This window comes from Peromyscus maniculatus, chromosome X, assembly GCF_049852395.1.
Source record: "Peromyscus maniculatus bairdii isolate BWxNUB_F1_BW_parent chromosome X, HU_Pman_BW_mat_3.1, whole genome shotgun sequence".
Classification (NCBI taxonomy): domain Eukaryota; kingdom Metazoa; phylum Chordata; class Mammalia; order Rodentia; family Cricetidae; genus Peromyscus; species Peromyscus maniculatus.
This window is the reverse complement of record NC_134875.1, coordinates 16,028,557-16,042,036: the sequence shown is the minus strand read 5'-3', so window position 1 is coordinate 16,042,036 and position 13,480 is coordinate 16,028,557. Positions and strand designations below refer to the sequence as shown.

The following is a 13,480-nucleotide window of genomic DNA, read 5'->3' as shown; positions in this document are numbered from 1 at the left end:
AATTAGCAAGAGTATCTAGTTACTTGTCTTCCACAGCAGTGGCTCCAATTAAATTCATGTTTGTCTCAATCTCATCAAAAATATTTTCCAGTTTTTCTTCTCTATCTTGTAGGGCCATTTTTGCCTCTATTAGTTGTGAATTAATTCTTTCAAAATCATCGGGAGCAATTTCTTTGAAGGCTACACAAAGAGTCCGATACCCATCCTAGAAGCAAAACAGAAGGTCTCCAGTTACCTCTGTAATAGGTGAATGAATGTCATACTCTTATAAAGATTTATTTTAATTATGTGTTGACTGTGTGTCAGTGTATGTCTCTGTATGGTTATGTGCACATGAGTGCCGGTGACTGTGGAGGCCAGAGACATGAGATCTCCTGGAGCTGGAGTTGCAGGTAGTTATAAGCTCCCTACTGTAGGTACTGAGAACCAAACTTGGGTCCTCAGCAAGACCAGTGCATGCTCTTAACTGCTGAGTCATCTCTCTAGCCCAGTCATATTCTTGAAATGCATTTGCTTTATCCATCTGTACAAGATAAATTCTGACACATTTAATTTTTAAAAAAGAACAAAATGGAACTAAAAAGTTAACATTCAGTCAAGTTCTAAATAAATAATAGCTCTTTTGAAAAGATCCTTGAAACATCTTCACCAAGTACTAGTTCTAACCACAATATTGATCTTTATGTTAAAATAAAGAATATAAGAATATAACCAAATTTCCAAGTACAAGAAATAGACTATAAAATAAACTAAAATTAATTTTAACATCTATTTTAAAATGATAAACATAGTTATATCCAGGATTTCTCCATTTACTTATTGAAGGGAGGAGCACAGACTCACCATTGCATTACGTTCCACATGAGCTTTGGTTAACTCAATTTCATGGTTATGCACCCTGGGAAAAACTGATGAATCTGCTCCTTTACAAAACAGTAGTATATCTCCTAAAATAAAGAATCAAAGTACTCAACTTAGAATCTGAAGACTGGTATTAGGATTTTAAGAAGAGGTAACTTTGTTAAGATGGCCTCTCTCATGCAGCTGCTATATATTTTTGAATCTGTCTTGCAGTGTTCAAATGGAATGAAACTATCCAGAGCTTTACTTTGTCAGAAGAACAATCACCATCTCTCCAGCACATTGTAGACACAATACACAAACCAGGTATCACTACATGTACCCCTGCTATAGTTTCTCCTAGTAAATCATGGACTACTAGGCTGTGTCAAGGAACTCCAGATAACTTATCTTTGAAAATGTAGCCAGTCACAACCTAGAGCCAAGAATCAAACTCATGCTCCAACAGCTTGAATGCATTTTGAATAAACCAGAAGAACACTTGCTTTATGGGTTGTACTGGGAACTTGAAAATATTTTTGTAAAATGCTGATATTATAAGTACAGTTTTAGATCATGTACGGTTGAGCATTAAAAGATACTTTATCCTTATGAGGCAAAGAGCTGAGCAAATTAAAAAGTGAAGCTTTGGGACCACTGACCTTTGCATATCATTTTTGCAGGCCTTTTACCATTTGCAGAAGAATATGGGTATAGATGTGCACATATAAAAGTAGTATTTAAATGTTAAATGTTTCATTTCTCATCACACATCTGAAGTGTGTTTAAGTCATAAACAAATTTCATGGAGATATACTAAAACCAATCTCATGACTTTTCAGTCATCCCAGAAAGCATGAGTATAGTGAACCATGTTTCTCTATGGGTTTGTCTTTATTCTCCTATTCTCATTAAGAATTTGCAACAGAATTAATACTAAAATATATCAAGCATATTTTGAAAATAAACCTGTTAGGCCAAAGAAACACATGTGCACACATATACATACATCTGAGATCTTGCGAATAAAGTAGGAGTGCTCTCCCATGGGTTTTTCAGAATCTGAACAGGAGGCAAACTACAATAATGCCTTCCAAAGACACTGAGGAGCCTACACGTGATGGTACCCATTTCTCTGAAAGGCAAGTAAGTTATATTCTTTCACAATTCTTATCTCTGGAATGAAACAAAAATGCCCTTTCCCAGAAACTTGAGTTAATTATACATCTCTACTTGACTTTCTTCCGAGGAGTATAAAGCAGTAGGATAATAAGAGAGGTCAGAGAAGGATTGAAAACCAGCCCCTCTATGAACTCTAGACTTCTAAATTGGTAATTCCAGACCATTAGGTGATATAGAGGTGCTGTTTCAGTAAAATCTGCAAGACTGCTTAATCCTAAACTACATAAAATGTTTCTTTCCTCAAAAAGTTGATAAATAAACCTTACAAGTAGAAAACGATAGAGAAGTCAAATTTTAAAGATGCATACCTCCTTGGGTCTTTACAATTACACTCATACGTCGGCGGACAGAATCAAAATTTAAGGTGTGGAGAAGTTCATACCTTTAAGAAAGGAAAGACAAAAGAGTGAAATACCTCAATTATGCTGAATAAGAAAAAGCACATGGCTGAAACATCTTAATGAACACAAAGCTTTGCTCTTTAGATGTGGAGAGCTAGTTTTGTATACAACTGGCACTTTCACTTTTCTTTGGAATTTCTCTGCATGTAGAGCATGCTGATAATAGCAGTGAAAGTTATTTTTATTTTTCTCACTGTATAACTTATAAAGAGAGTGACTACACAGGAATGGAAAACAAAGAACTGGCTCACCAAGCCAGCTCTGGAGGGGGTATAGTGTGATTTTAATTTTGGAGTATCTACTGTGGGGTTAGACAATGTTCTAATGAATTGAGATGAATCTGCCAAAGACTTCTCTCTAAAAACTTACCATATTATAAAGGAGACAAAGGATGATGAACATAACTATATTCCATGTCCACGAAATACTTAAATCAAAAATACTCAAAAGGGAGAGACCCAAGCACTGAAAAAAGGCCTACTGAAAGAATGTTTCCTGGAAAAGGGTATGTGCTGGATTCTAAAAGAATGACATGATGAGGAAATGGGGCTGACTTTAGAGCATAGGGGAGAAAATGTATGAAAGCATGCACGGCAGCTATGGTTCACAGAGTTTAAAGTTCCAATGTCTGGAAAACTCAATGATAGAAAAGCTCTATATGTATAATGTATTCAAAGTAAGCAGGGGCTTAGAACTGGGAACTCTGGTGCTATTTCAGAAACATGGCATTTTATCTTAAAACAGTAAGAAGTCAGAGAAGAGTTTAAAGAGTATAACAACATTACGAGATGGCTTAGATTTGTCTATGTATGGATGAACTATTAATTAGATTAAATAATACAGAAGAGTTAAAAAAGGAGGGACTTGTGAGTGAATATTTTTATCTACATTTCACAGATAGTTCAGCAAGACTCATTTTAGCTACAAGACAACATGTAAATCAAACTGAAACTTCTACTTCAAACCCTCACTTTTTTATTAAGAAATTTTTTATTCATTTCACATACCAATCATAGATGCCCCTCTTCCTTCCTCCTGCCCCTCCAGCCTTCTCCTTCCCAACCCATGCCCCCATTCCCTCCTCCAACAAGGTAAGGCCTCCTTCCATAGGGAGTCAGCAGAGCCTGGTCCATTCAGGAGACGCAGGTCCAAGCCCCTCCCCCTGCCTCAAGGCTGTGTGAGGCGTCCCACCATAGGTAGTGGGCTCCAAAAACCCAGCTCATGTACCAGGGATGGATCTTGATCCTACTGCCAGGGGGCCCCTTAAGCAGATCAAGCTACACAACTGTCTCCTTTATGCAGAGGGCCTAGTCTAGTCCCATGGAAGCTCCACAGGTGTTGATCTAAAGTTCATGAGTTCCCACTAGTTTGGTTTGGTTGTCTCTGTAGGTTTCCCCATCATGATCTTGATGCCCTTGATCATAGAATCCCTCTTCTCTCTCTTCAACCGGATTCCTGGATCTCAGCCTGGTGTCAAACCCTTATTTTGATACTCTGAAAAACAGCTATGAAAAATAGCTTTTCCTACTCCAACCGTATTTATGTAAAACCCTGAAATGGGAGAATACAGTTCAGTATTTATAGGTACATAATTTTTTTCCTTTCTGAATCCATTTAATGTAAACAACTGCGTTAAAAAATGACAAACATCAAAACACAGAGCTACTTACTCTTCTATTTCTTTTCTTTGGTTCTCTACTCTTATATGTCCATTCCAATTTCCCAAAAATGTGAACCCAAACCTATCAAAAACAATAAAAAGACTTGTATTATCTTCAAGAAACAATTAATTTCCTCTTCTTCTGTCATTACCTATCCTTATAAATGCCTTTTTCCTTTTATCTCAATCTCCAATTGCATTTCCCTTTTCAAGATGAGCTGACAACAAAGAGCAAGCCAATGACTGGCTACTACTGAATTCAAGAGGGAGACAATGTAATTCCAATTTTGCAGCAAACACAGTGTGTGACCTTTTAGGTACTTAGTCATCTTGAATCTCATGGGTAAACTGGATTGTCAGTTACCAAATGACATCCAAAACTGCTGGCATCATTCAGCAAGAACATGTGTTGTTCAAAAGCTGCCACTGTTACATGATTTATAAAATAATAAGACAGTTTGGACTAGTGACTGGGATGTATAAATAAGGCAAGCAAAGTCAATGTATCATTATTTTCTTTTTGAACTTAGAAAATAGGAGAGGCACATAATAGAGTTACTGAAGCAAAGGAAAAAAACATTAAACGAACTCCTACCCCCACTGTGGTTTCACTTTCACAGAGGTATAAGAAAGCTTACTTTTTTGCTCCTTTCACCAAAGCTATTTCATCTGGTGAGGAGGAGATATAGGTGAATTCAGCTGTATCTGTAGGTCCATCAACAGCATCATTTGTTTTAATTTCTACAGTGTGACATAAACACAGAGCACGCAAAAAGAGCTCTTCTCGGTTCTGTAAAACAGAAACAGAAAAATGACTATTATTTTTATTTTTATCACTAGGTAACTACATAGTGCACAAAGAAAAAGGTTTAAACTGACAGAATGTTAAAATCTATAGGAAACTAACTAATGAAAATTTATAAATTCTCAATACTCAAACAAATATCTAGCAACTAACAAAATTAATGGTTCCTAGTCTGTATCCCTGAAATATGTATTAACTCATCCAGATAGTGTAGTACCACCTATACCTAAGGTAGTAACTTCTTCATGGCCTAAGAGGTAGTTAGGTATCTAAGGCACACTCTAGCAAGTGTTCATGTGTAAGGAGACTTTTTGATTTATTTAACATGAAAAAACTAGAATGTTAATGATTTGATGAGACAACATTCTTAGAGGTGCTGATATTTTTTTAAAAAATGTGAATCCACATACAGCCAAGTTCATGTTTTGTTCAAAATGCCATTTCCTATAATTCTACTTGTAAGTTCTAGTTGTGTATAAATGCTAAAAGTGTTAACAAAAGAAAGGTGCAGTCAAAAGTACAAATGGTTATTTAAAGGTCTGTATCATGCACCCATTGGAAAAATTCTGTATTTCTACTATGTAGGGATAAAGCATGCTTACAAGGATTGATTTCTCAGGTAAAATATTAATCGGGAAAATGTCACCTTATCTGCTTTATCAAAATAGGTTAAGGGTCCATCAGTTTGAGATAATCCATCAGCTTCCTGAGTTGTGCCTTTATATTTGTGCCCATCAATGCAACATTCAATGAACTCCATGCTATTTTCAGTGAGTGTTCCAGTCTTATCTGTAAATACATAATCCACCTAAAAACAAGGACATAAACATATACATGTTCTTTAATATTGTTAATTTTTAGCCAGCTATAAGAAAGCAGTCCTATTTCCATAGCCATAGAAATCACTTCTCCTAAGACTTGTCAAATGTTGTAATTATAAATGCAGTATTATCAAATGAATGAGAAAGTTGTGAGCATTTTCAAAGACACTGAAACTTACTTAATGTAGAAGACTAACAGGACAGAAAATCATGACTATTTTATTAAGCTAAGTACCTTTAATTTAATCCTTTAATGTTTCTTATACGGTAAAGTGCCACACCAACTCCAGTGTTGTCCGTGTGACATGAACAATTATGTCAGTAATAGCGGACAGGAGATACGTGTCCCACGGGACTAAGCTCCCTGGAGGTCCCTGGCAGAGTGCCCGTGTTATGCCTCCTTCTCGAAGGAGACGTGCTTCACAGATCATGAGCTCCCTGGGCTATGGGTTCTGTATAACTGCTTTTCTGATAATGTTCTAATGAATCTATGAAGCACAGCCAAAATTAATGAATGCTTGGGTTGTGAACTATGGAGAAAAGGGGAAGCTGGACATAGACCTTATTTAGATATAGCAGAATGAACTATTCCTTAAAGACCTCAAGCCTCAAGCCGCTAGATAATAGAAAGTATAATAGTTCAGGCACTTCTAGGGAATGAACTCTCACCCACTAGGAATCCTTTAGGAATCCCAACTAAAGTGATTTATGGCAGAAAACATTATCTCATAGGAGGCAGATGGTGGGCCCCTCTGTTGAGGAAGTTCAGCATAGAAAAGTTAAGGACTACAGCAGAACCCCTTCCCCTTACAGGTGTAAAAGTACAAGTGTCCATATTCCAGCAGGTAAAAAAGATTTTATATTAGAAGAGATATATGGTAAAGAACTAAAGAAAGACTTAGGGAGGATCTGCAGCATCCATATTGGCTAAATGGGTCATGAGAACCAGAAAAGTAGAAGTTCATAATAAACTAGCGAGCGGCTGAGATAAAGATGAAGGACACAGCCGCAACCACAAAGAAGCCTTCACAAGTTTAGGGACTGTACTAAAATTATAAAACACAGACTGCTCTTTGGGTCATAAAGTTCTTGTGAGTGAAGGGATATGTCTAGCGCCGATTAGTAACTGTGTGCTTGATTTTTTTTAAAAGATGATGTAATTGAATTATTGCCAAGCTCTTGTTGTTCCCTGTATGACTTGATAGTTTTCTTTTCTGTATATAAACTACTGATTTGCAGAAGTAAAGTTGCAGCAGATTCAAACCACTTTTGAGTGTGTTGTCTGTCTGTCAGTCCCCGAATCCTTGCCTTCCTGACTACCCAAGCCCTGATTCTCCTACGGTCGTGGTACTCCCAGTGGGCCAGTCCGTGGCAGTAAAGTAAAAAGTCAATTTCCCAATGAAGAAAACAACATAGTGAACATCCCCCCACCAGAATGTACATAATCCAATGGAAAAATGTAATAGAAATGTACCTGGCATACCAATAAAAGAAAAACTGGTATTTTCCCCCATGAAAAGCACAATTAAAATGTTATTACATTTTATAAATTCAGTGGGTGTATGTGTACGTGTGCATATCATAACACATAACATGCATGCCAATAAGAAGATGGAGGACAACTTGTAGAAGACAGGTGTCTGTAGTTGGAAGCTTTCCTATGTCCTGCCTGGTCCCACAGCTGCTCGGACCCAATTAAACACACAGGGGCTTATATTACTTGCAAACTGTAAGTCTTATTGCAGGCCTCTTGCTAGTTAGCTCTTATATCTTAAATTAATCCATTTCTATTAGTCTATGTTTTGCCACGTATTCCATGGCTTCACCGGTCTGCTGCTAATGTTGTCCCCTCAGTGGCAGCTGGCTCTGCTTTTCCTCTCCTTTCTCTTCCTGTCTCTCTGTTTGGATTTCCTGCCTGCCTCTAGGCTGCCTTGCCATAGGCCAAACAGCTTTATTTATCAACCAATCAGAGCAACACATATTCACAAAGTACAGAGAGATATCCCCTATCAGTTGTCTCTTTCCATAATGTAGGATCAGGCTTTTGTGACAAGCACCTTAATCTGGGGAACTATCTTGTCAGGACTCAATAAAAATACTGCATTGATGGCAGTGTGGACAGGGGAGAGACGCCTTTCCCCTTACCCCTCATTGCCTCTCATTGCCTGCAACATATGACAGACAAGGTAGCTGACCCTCCCCCTTACCAGCTGCAGCACTCAGGAAAGGGGGCCCTGCTTCTTGCCTGGACAGCACAGTAGAGCTGACCCTGTTGGCAGAGGTGCCGGTGAGCTGGCCCTGAGAGGGATAGCTGGCCACACCCCCTCATCTGCCATATGGTGGTGAGGGCAAGAGAAAGATGCCCCACCTTGCCCCAGCCACCTGCGGTGGCAAGGGAACTGAACCTCCTCCTTACCAGTTGCAGCACTCTGGAAGTGGACCCTGTACCTCACCTGGGCAGTACCAAAGAGATGACCCTATTGACTGGGCATGGCCCCTCTGAGAAGATGAGCGTGGGAGATCTTGCCCCACCCCTGATCTGCCATATGGTGGTGTGGGCAGGGGAGAGTCATCATCATCAGTCCCTAACACACACACACACACACACACACTCACTCACTCACTCACTCACTCACTCACTCACTCACTCACTCACTGTAGCAGGTGGGAGAGCGGCCCAGTCTCTCACCAGCTGCACTCAGGAGAGTGGCCCTACACCCTGCCTGGGCAACAGAGTAGAGCTGGTCCTGAAGGTGTAGTTGTGGGAGAACAGACCCTGAGGATGTCAAAGTGTGGGAAAATGGACCCTGAGGATGTGAAAGAGGGAGAATTGGTCCCACCCCTTCCTCATCACTGCAAGGGGTGAACTAGCCAGGACAATGCTGGAGAGCTCACCCTGGTGGTGAAAACGGGAGAGCTGGTGGACTGACCAACCCGGCAACTACCCAGGCCCAGTACCAGAGTTATGAGTTGGCTCACCCCAGCATCCACCCATCTATGATCTGCTGAAGGAGGCCAGCTCTGCAGACCCAAAGCTGCAGGATTTCCACAACACAGGGCAACAACAGGATATCCAAGAGGAGTCCCAGTGAGGGCCCAGCATTGATAGTACAGCAGAAACCAGAGGCCTCAAAGACACCCCCCCCCCCCCGACAGGGTTTCTGTGTAGTTTTGGTGCCTGTCCTGAATCTCGCTCTGTAGACCAGGCTGGCCTCAAACTCAGAGAGATCCATCAGCCTGGCTCTGCCTCCCAAGTGGTGGGATTAAGGGCATGTGCCACCACTACCCAGCCAGACAAAGACTCTTTGCAATGAGCACTTTCATGTAAAGATATATGGATAAAAGGATTTACTGCTTGACTCACTGTGTTATACTATAGCTTCCAAGAGGAAATTTGTCCCTTTTTCCTCTTAAATTTTATTCTATTTTACAGGGGAGGTTGCAAGGGCAGATACAAAGGGGTGGGAAATGAATGGGATCGTGATGCATGATGTGAAGTGCACAAAGAATAAAAAAAAGAAAGTTTAATAAAAAATACTGCATTGATGTAAAAAGCATTACAACTATAGAACATATTATACAGAAGAGAAATGTTGACAGTTATCTAGTTAGGAGATACAACAGGTAAAAGGTAATAAAAAATTAAAAGTTTTTTCCATCCCTATTTTCTCAGGTATTCCTAAAAAATGTTTCCAAATTAGAAAAAGCAATTAATAGGTTAAAATATAATATGTATGTATATTTTTACAAATAGTGGTAAATATGCTAATGAAATAAAATTTCCATTATGATAAGTCATTTTGAGCATTTTATAAGTCATTTAATTTTGAGTATTTAATAATCATTTTGAGTCATTTTATCACAGTTTTTATCTATTCTATTTATAATATCTGGCTTTTAGAAACCCACAATTTTATCCTCCTTTTTGGTAATGTATGCTTAAATAGTTAAAATTATGGGCTGACAAGAACCAGTATAAGCACAAGATTAAGGTTTTTATAATGTATGGTAAAAGAGATGAACTCCAGCAGCAGTTGCCTTCTAATTATTTTTCAAAGCTTTTCATGGTAGCAGCACTGACATAAATAAAGCATTCTAGTCTTCCTTTTTCCCTATTAGCCAGCAAGTTTGAATTCTCTTTTTAAATTGATCCTAGTGGTATTGCTTGTGCATCATTTAGATTTTCCTCAATAAACTGAAATTCTTTGAGGCTTCCTATTTTTGATCAAAATATTCACTTTCAGTTTTCAACAAATCCTGGGTTGCTTCACATCATGCATTTGGATTAGTATTGGCCCATTTAGTCTCTTTGTGTGTATGTGTATGTGTAGGCCAGAGGAGAACTTTGGGTGTTGTTCCCCAGAAACTGTCCATCTTTCTTTTTAGCTAGGATCTCTTACTGACCTGGCACTCCCCAAAGAAGCTTGGCTAGCCAGTCAGTGAGTCTCAGGATCTGCCTAGCTCCACCTCCCCAGTGTTTAGGTTAAAGTACATGCCACTATGCTGGGCCTTTTCTAGATGGTTCCCTAGGATAGATCTTACATCCTTGTGCTTCTAAAAGAAACACTTTACTGACTGAGCTATCTTCCTAGCCCCTCTTCGAAATCTTAAGGTATTAGTGTTAAAGGTGATAACTTCAAAGTAAAATATATAATTCTTTTGTCTCTGTGGAACAGTATGGAGAGTAAAGGTCTGCAAACACCATATCTCGAAAGTATATGTCAACATACTATAAACTAAAACAGGCATCTTATTTTCAATTTTAAATTCCTAGGTAATGTTGATTCTGTTGGTTCTAGAATCAGAATACTTATAAAACCATTCTGATATGCCATGTACTAAGGGAAAGTAGACATGGGACTAGCTGTGATTAATATTAAAAAGTATTTTCATATTTAAAGGACAGGGATAAAAGGAGAGATTGCTGCTTGGCCCTGCCTCACAAACAGATTCTTCTTCTTTAATAATAGCTTTGAGCTGGATGAAAAGACTCCTCTCTATCAGCAAAGTCAAGTTCATCATTTTATGGCAAGAAAGCCTATGCTAGTTGTACATTGTAAAATATACATTTGATCTGCTTCTCTATTTTCTATAATAGCTTCTAACACACATGGCATCTCCAGTCTGGTAAGAATGTTATTTTGAGATGACAGGTCAATGAGTGTGTGCTCATGTTCAGCATGGTGTAATAAAAGGAGTATCCCCACTAGAAATTCTTGTTTTTCTGGTGGATGTTCCAAGAGAGGTAGATGAAGAAAGAGGACTATGCAATATCTGCTAACACAGGATGCTTCTATTCCCTCTTTCTCCTTTCACAGACCACCTCAATTTCTTTTTTAATCAGATGCAATGGTTATAGGACTAGGGTGAAACTATTAAGTGCTGGGCCTGGTGGTACAGGTTGATGATCTCTGCTGCCAAGGAGGCTAAGGTAGGGGTATTGCCAAAGTCAAGGTCTGTCTGAGCTGCAGAGTGAGTTCAAGGCCAGCCGAGTATTTATGGGAGATCCTCTCTCAAAAAAGAAAAATGCTAGAGATATACCTTAGTGGTAAGAGGCTTAGCTAGCATGTGTGAAGTCCTTGTTTAATTTCCAATATTTAAAAAACAATCATATATGGAACTAGAAAAAATCATCCTGAGTGAGGTAACCCAAACCCAGAAAGACAGTTATGGTATGTACTCACTCATTGGTGGATTCTAGATATAAAATGAACAATCAGACCACAACCCATAGAACCATAGAGGCTATATATATAGCATGGAGGTCCCTAGGATGACTGTGGCATATAATCAATTTCAGTTTTACTCAATTATTGAAAAAAAAATAGCCAAATGAATGGAAACACATGAACTATGAACCAAAGGCTGAGGGGCTCCCAGCTGGATCAGGCCCTCTGAATAGGTGAGACAGTTGATTGGCTTGATCAGTTTGGGAGGCATCTAGGCAGTGGGACCAAGTCCTGTGCTCATTCCATGAGTTGGCTGTTTGAAACCAGGAACTTATGCAGGGACACTTGGCTTAGTCTGGGAGGAAGGGCCTGGACCTCCCTGGACTGAGTCTACCAAGTTGATCACAGTCCTCGGGGGAGGACTTGTCCTGGAGGAGGTGGGAATGGAGGGTGGGCTGGGGGTAAGGGGAGGGCGTGGGAGGGGGGAGAATAGGGGAACCCATGGCTGATATGTAGAACTGAATGGTATTGTAAAATAAAACATATATATCACAAAAAAAAACAAACAAAAAAAACAATCATATATACAAACATACATACACAAAACAAACAAACCACACAACTGCTGGAAACATAATGATTTTGAAGCAAGAAATTTCAAGTTTTTCATTTTTCCTGTAGGGAATAGGATGCAAGATTCTATAAATGCTAAGCAAGCAGACTGAGGGAAGGGTTCCTCTTAACTAGATGCCTATAGTCTAGATGAGCACAGTAGACAAACCTAATTACCCTTTCCAAAGTGAGCAAGTCTGGATATAAAGAAAAGCAGGAATTACAGTTGTGGGTCATAAATGAATAAATGGGATTACGTGAGGGCAATCTAATACTACTTAATACCTTAAAAGGGGCTCAGAGAAAGAGATGACAGCGTCACCTAGTTCAATAAAACAAAAGCCTGCTGCTCCTAATTTTAGAATTGGACAGTTTTGGATGAAACCTACATTTCTCAATATTCTCACCCTTGAGACATTCTGGATAATGAACTATGGTAATTATTAATGATTGAACAGGATTCTAGCAATGTCTCATTACCATTTGAGGCTGTATGTCCTCTTGATGTAAAGGGATGGGTATCTGAAATGGGGAAAGACTGTTACATTATGAAATATCTAATATTAATAATCTGTCTCCAGAATACAACTTAAAAAACCTCTGGTAATCACTAGAAAGAGATATGTATCTTTTATATACTAATAAGATAACTGGTGGCATTCCATAGCTAGTTATCCTTCTGAATAGCAAGTCACTAGAGAAATTAAGGCATTAATTTGATGGCTGGAGCTTTCACCTCCATCTCACAACCCCTGAGGGGGAGGATTGTTGTAGAATATTATTTTAAGGTATGTTACTTTTGTTTATGTTGTATTTGTTTAACTCTGTGAACCTGTGTTACTTCGCCTGTCTAAAACACCTGACTGGTCTAATAAAGAACTAAATGGCCAATAGCTAAGCAGGAGAGAGAGATAGGTGGGGCTGACAGGCAGAGAGAATATATAGGAGAAGTCTTTGAGGAGGAGGAGGAGGAGGAAGAGCTCAAGAAGCCAGAGAAGGAGGAGGACTCCAGGGGCCAGCCACCCAGCTACACAGCAAGCCATGGGTTAAGAGTAAGATTTACAGAAGTAAGAGAACGGGAAAAGCCCAGAGGCAAAAGGTAGAAGGGATAATTTAAAGTTAAGGAAAGCTGGCTAGAAAAAAGCCAAGCTAAAGTTGGGCATTCCTAATTAAGAATAAGCCTCCATATGTGATTTATCTGGTAGCTGGGTGGCAGGCCCCCCGAAAAGAGTAAAATACTAATAACAGAGGATAAAACAGGTGGAGGTTATCACCAATGGTCGATGATTTAAGCAGTTGTATTATGCTTTGTTACTTCTATTGAACCTTCAAAACAAAACCAGACCACCTTTCAGATAGCTGATCATGCGGAGATTTCCTGAAGGCTGGAAGAGTGGAGATGGCATTAGAGGTTTGCACTCTTTCCTGTGTACCTTGCCTGCTGTCATCTGGTTACTCATCTGTATCTTTTTTCATAAACATTTAAATAA

The 13,480-nt window shown here is 39.1% G+C and overlaps 1 protein-coding gene across 8 annotated transcripts in view; it reads right to left on the bottom strand.

Moving 5' to 3' along the window:
- Atp11c (ATPase phospholipid transporting 11C (ATP11C blood group)) overlaps nucleotides 1–13,480 on the bottom strand; it is a 201,105-nt gene that overhangs the window by 63,473 nt on the left and 124,152 nt on the right. For all 8 annotated transcript variants that reach the window (XR_013047942.1, XM_042268650.2, XM_015987375.3 and 5 more), the window contains 6 exons: nucleotides 5,535–5,696; nucleotides 4,722–4,873; nucleotides 4,094–4,165; nucleotides 2,331–2,404; nucleotides 844–947; nucleotides 24–205 (listed from right to left, as the gene is read on the bottom strand). Coding sequence is in view for 7 of the 8 variants with exons in the window: in XM_042268650.2 (XP_042124584.1) it covers nucleotides 24–205; nucleotides 844–947; nucleotides 2,331–2,404; nucleotides 4,094–4,165; nucleotides 4,722–4,873; nucleotides 5,535–5,696 (746 nt within the window). In the remaining variant the exon portion in view is untranslated. The remainder of the gene's footprint in view (nucleotides 1–23; nucleotides 206–843; nucleotides 948–2,330; nucleotides 2,405–4,093; nucleotides 4,166–4,721; nucleotides 4,874–5,534; nucleotides 5,697–13,480) is intronic.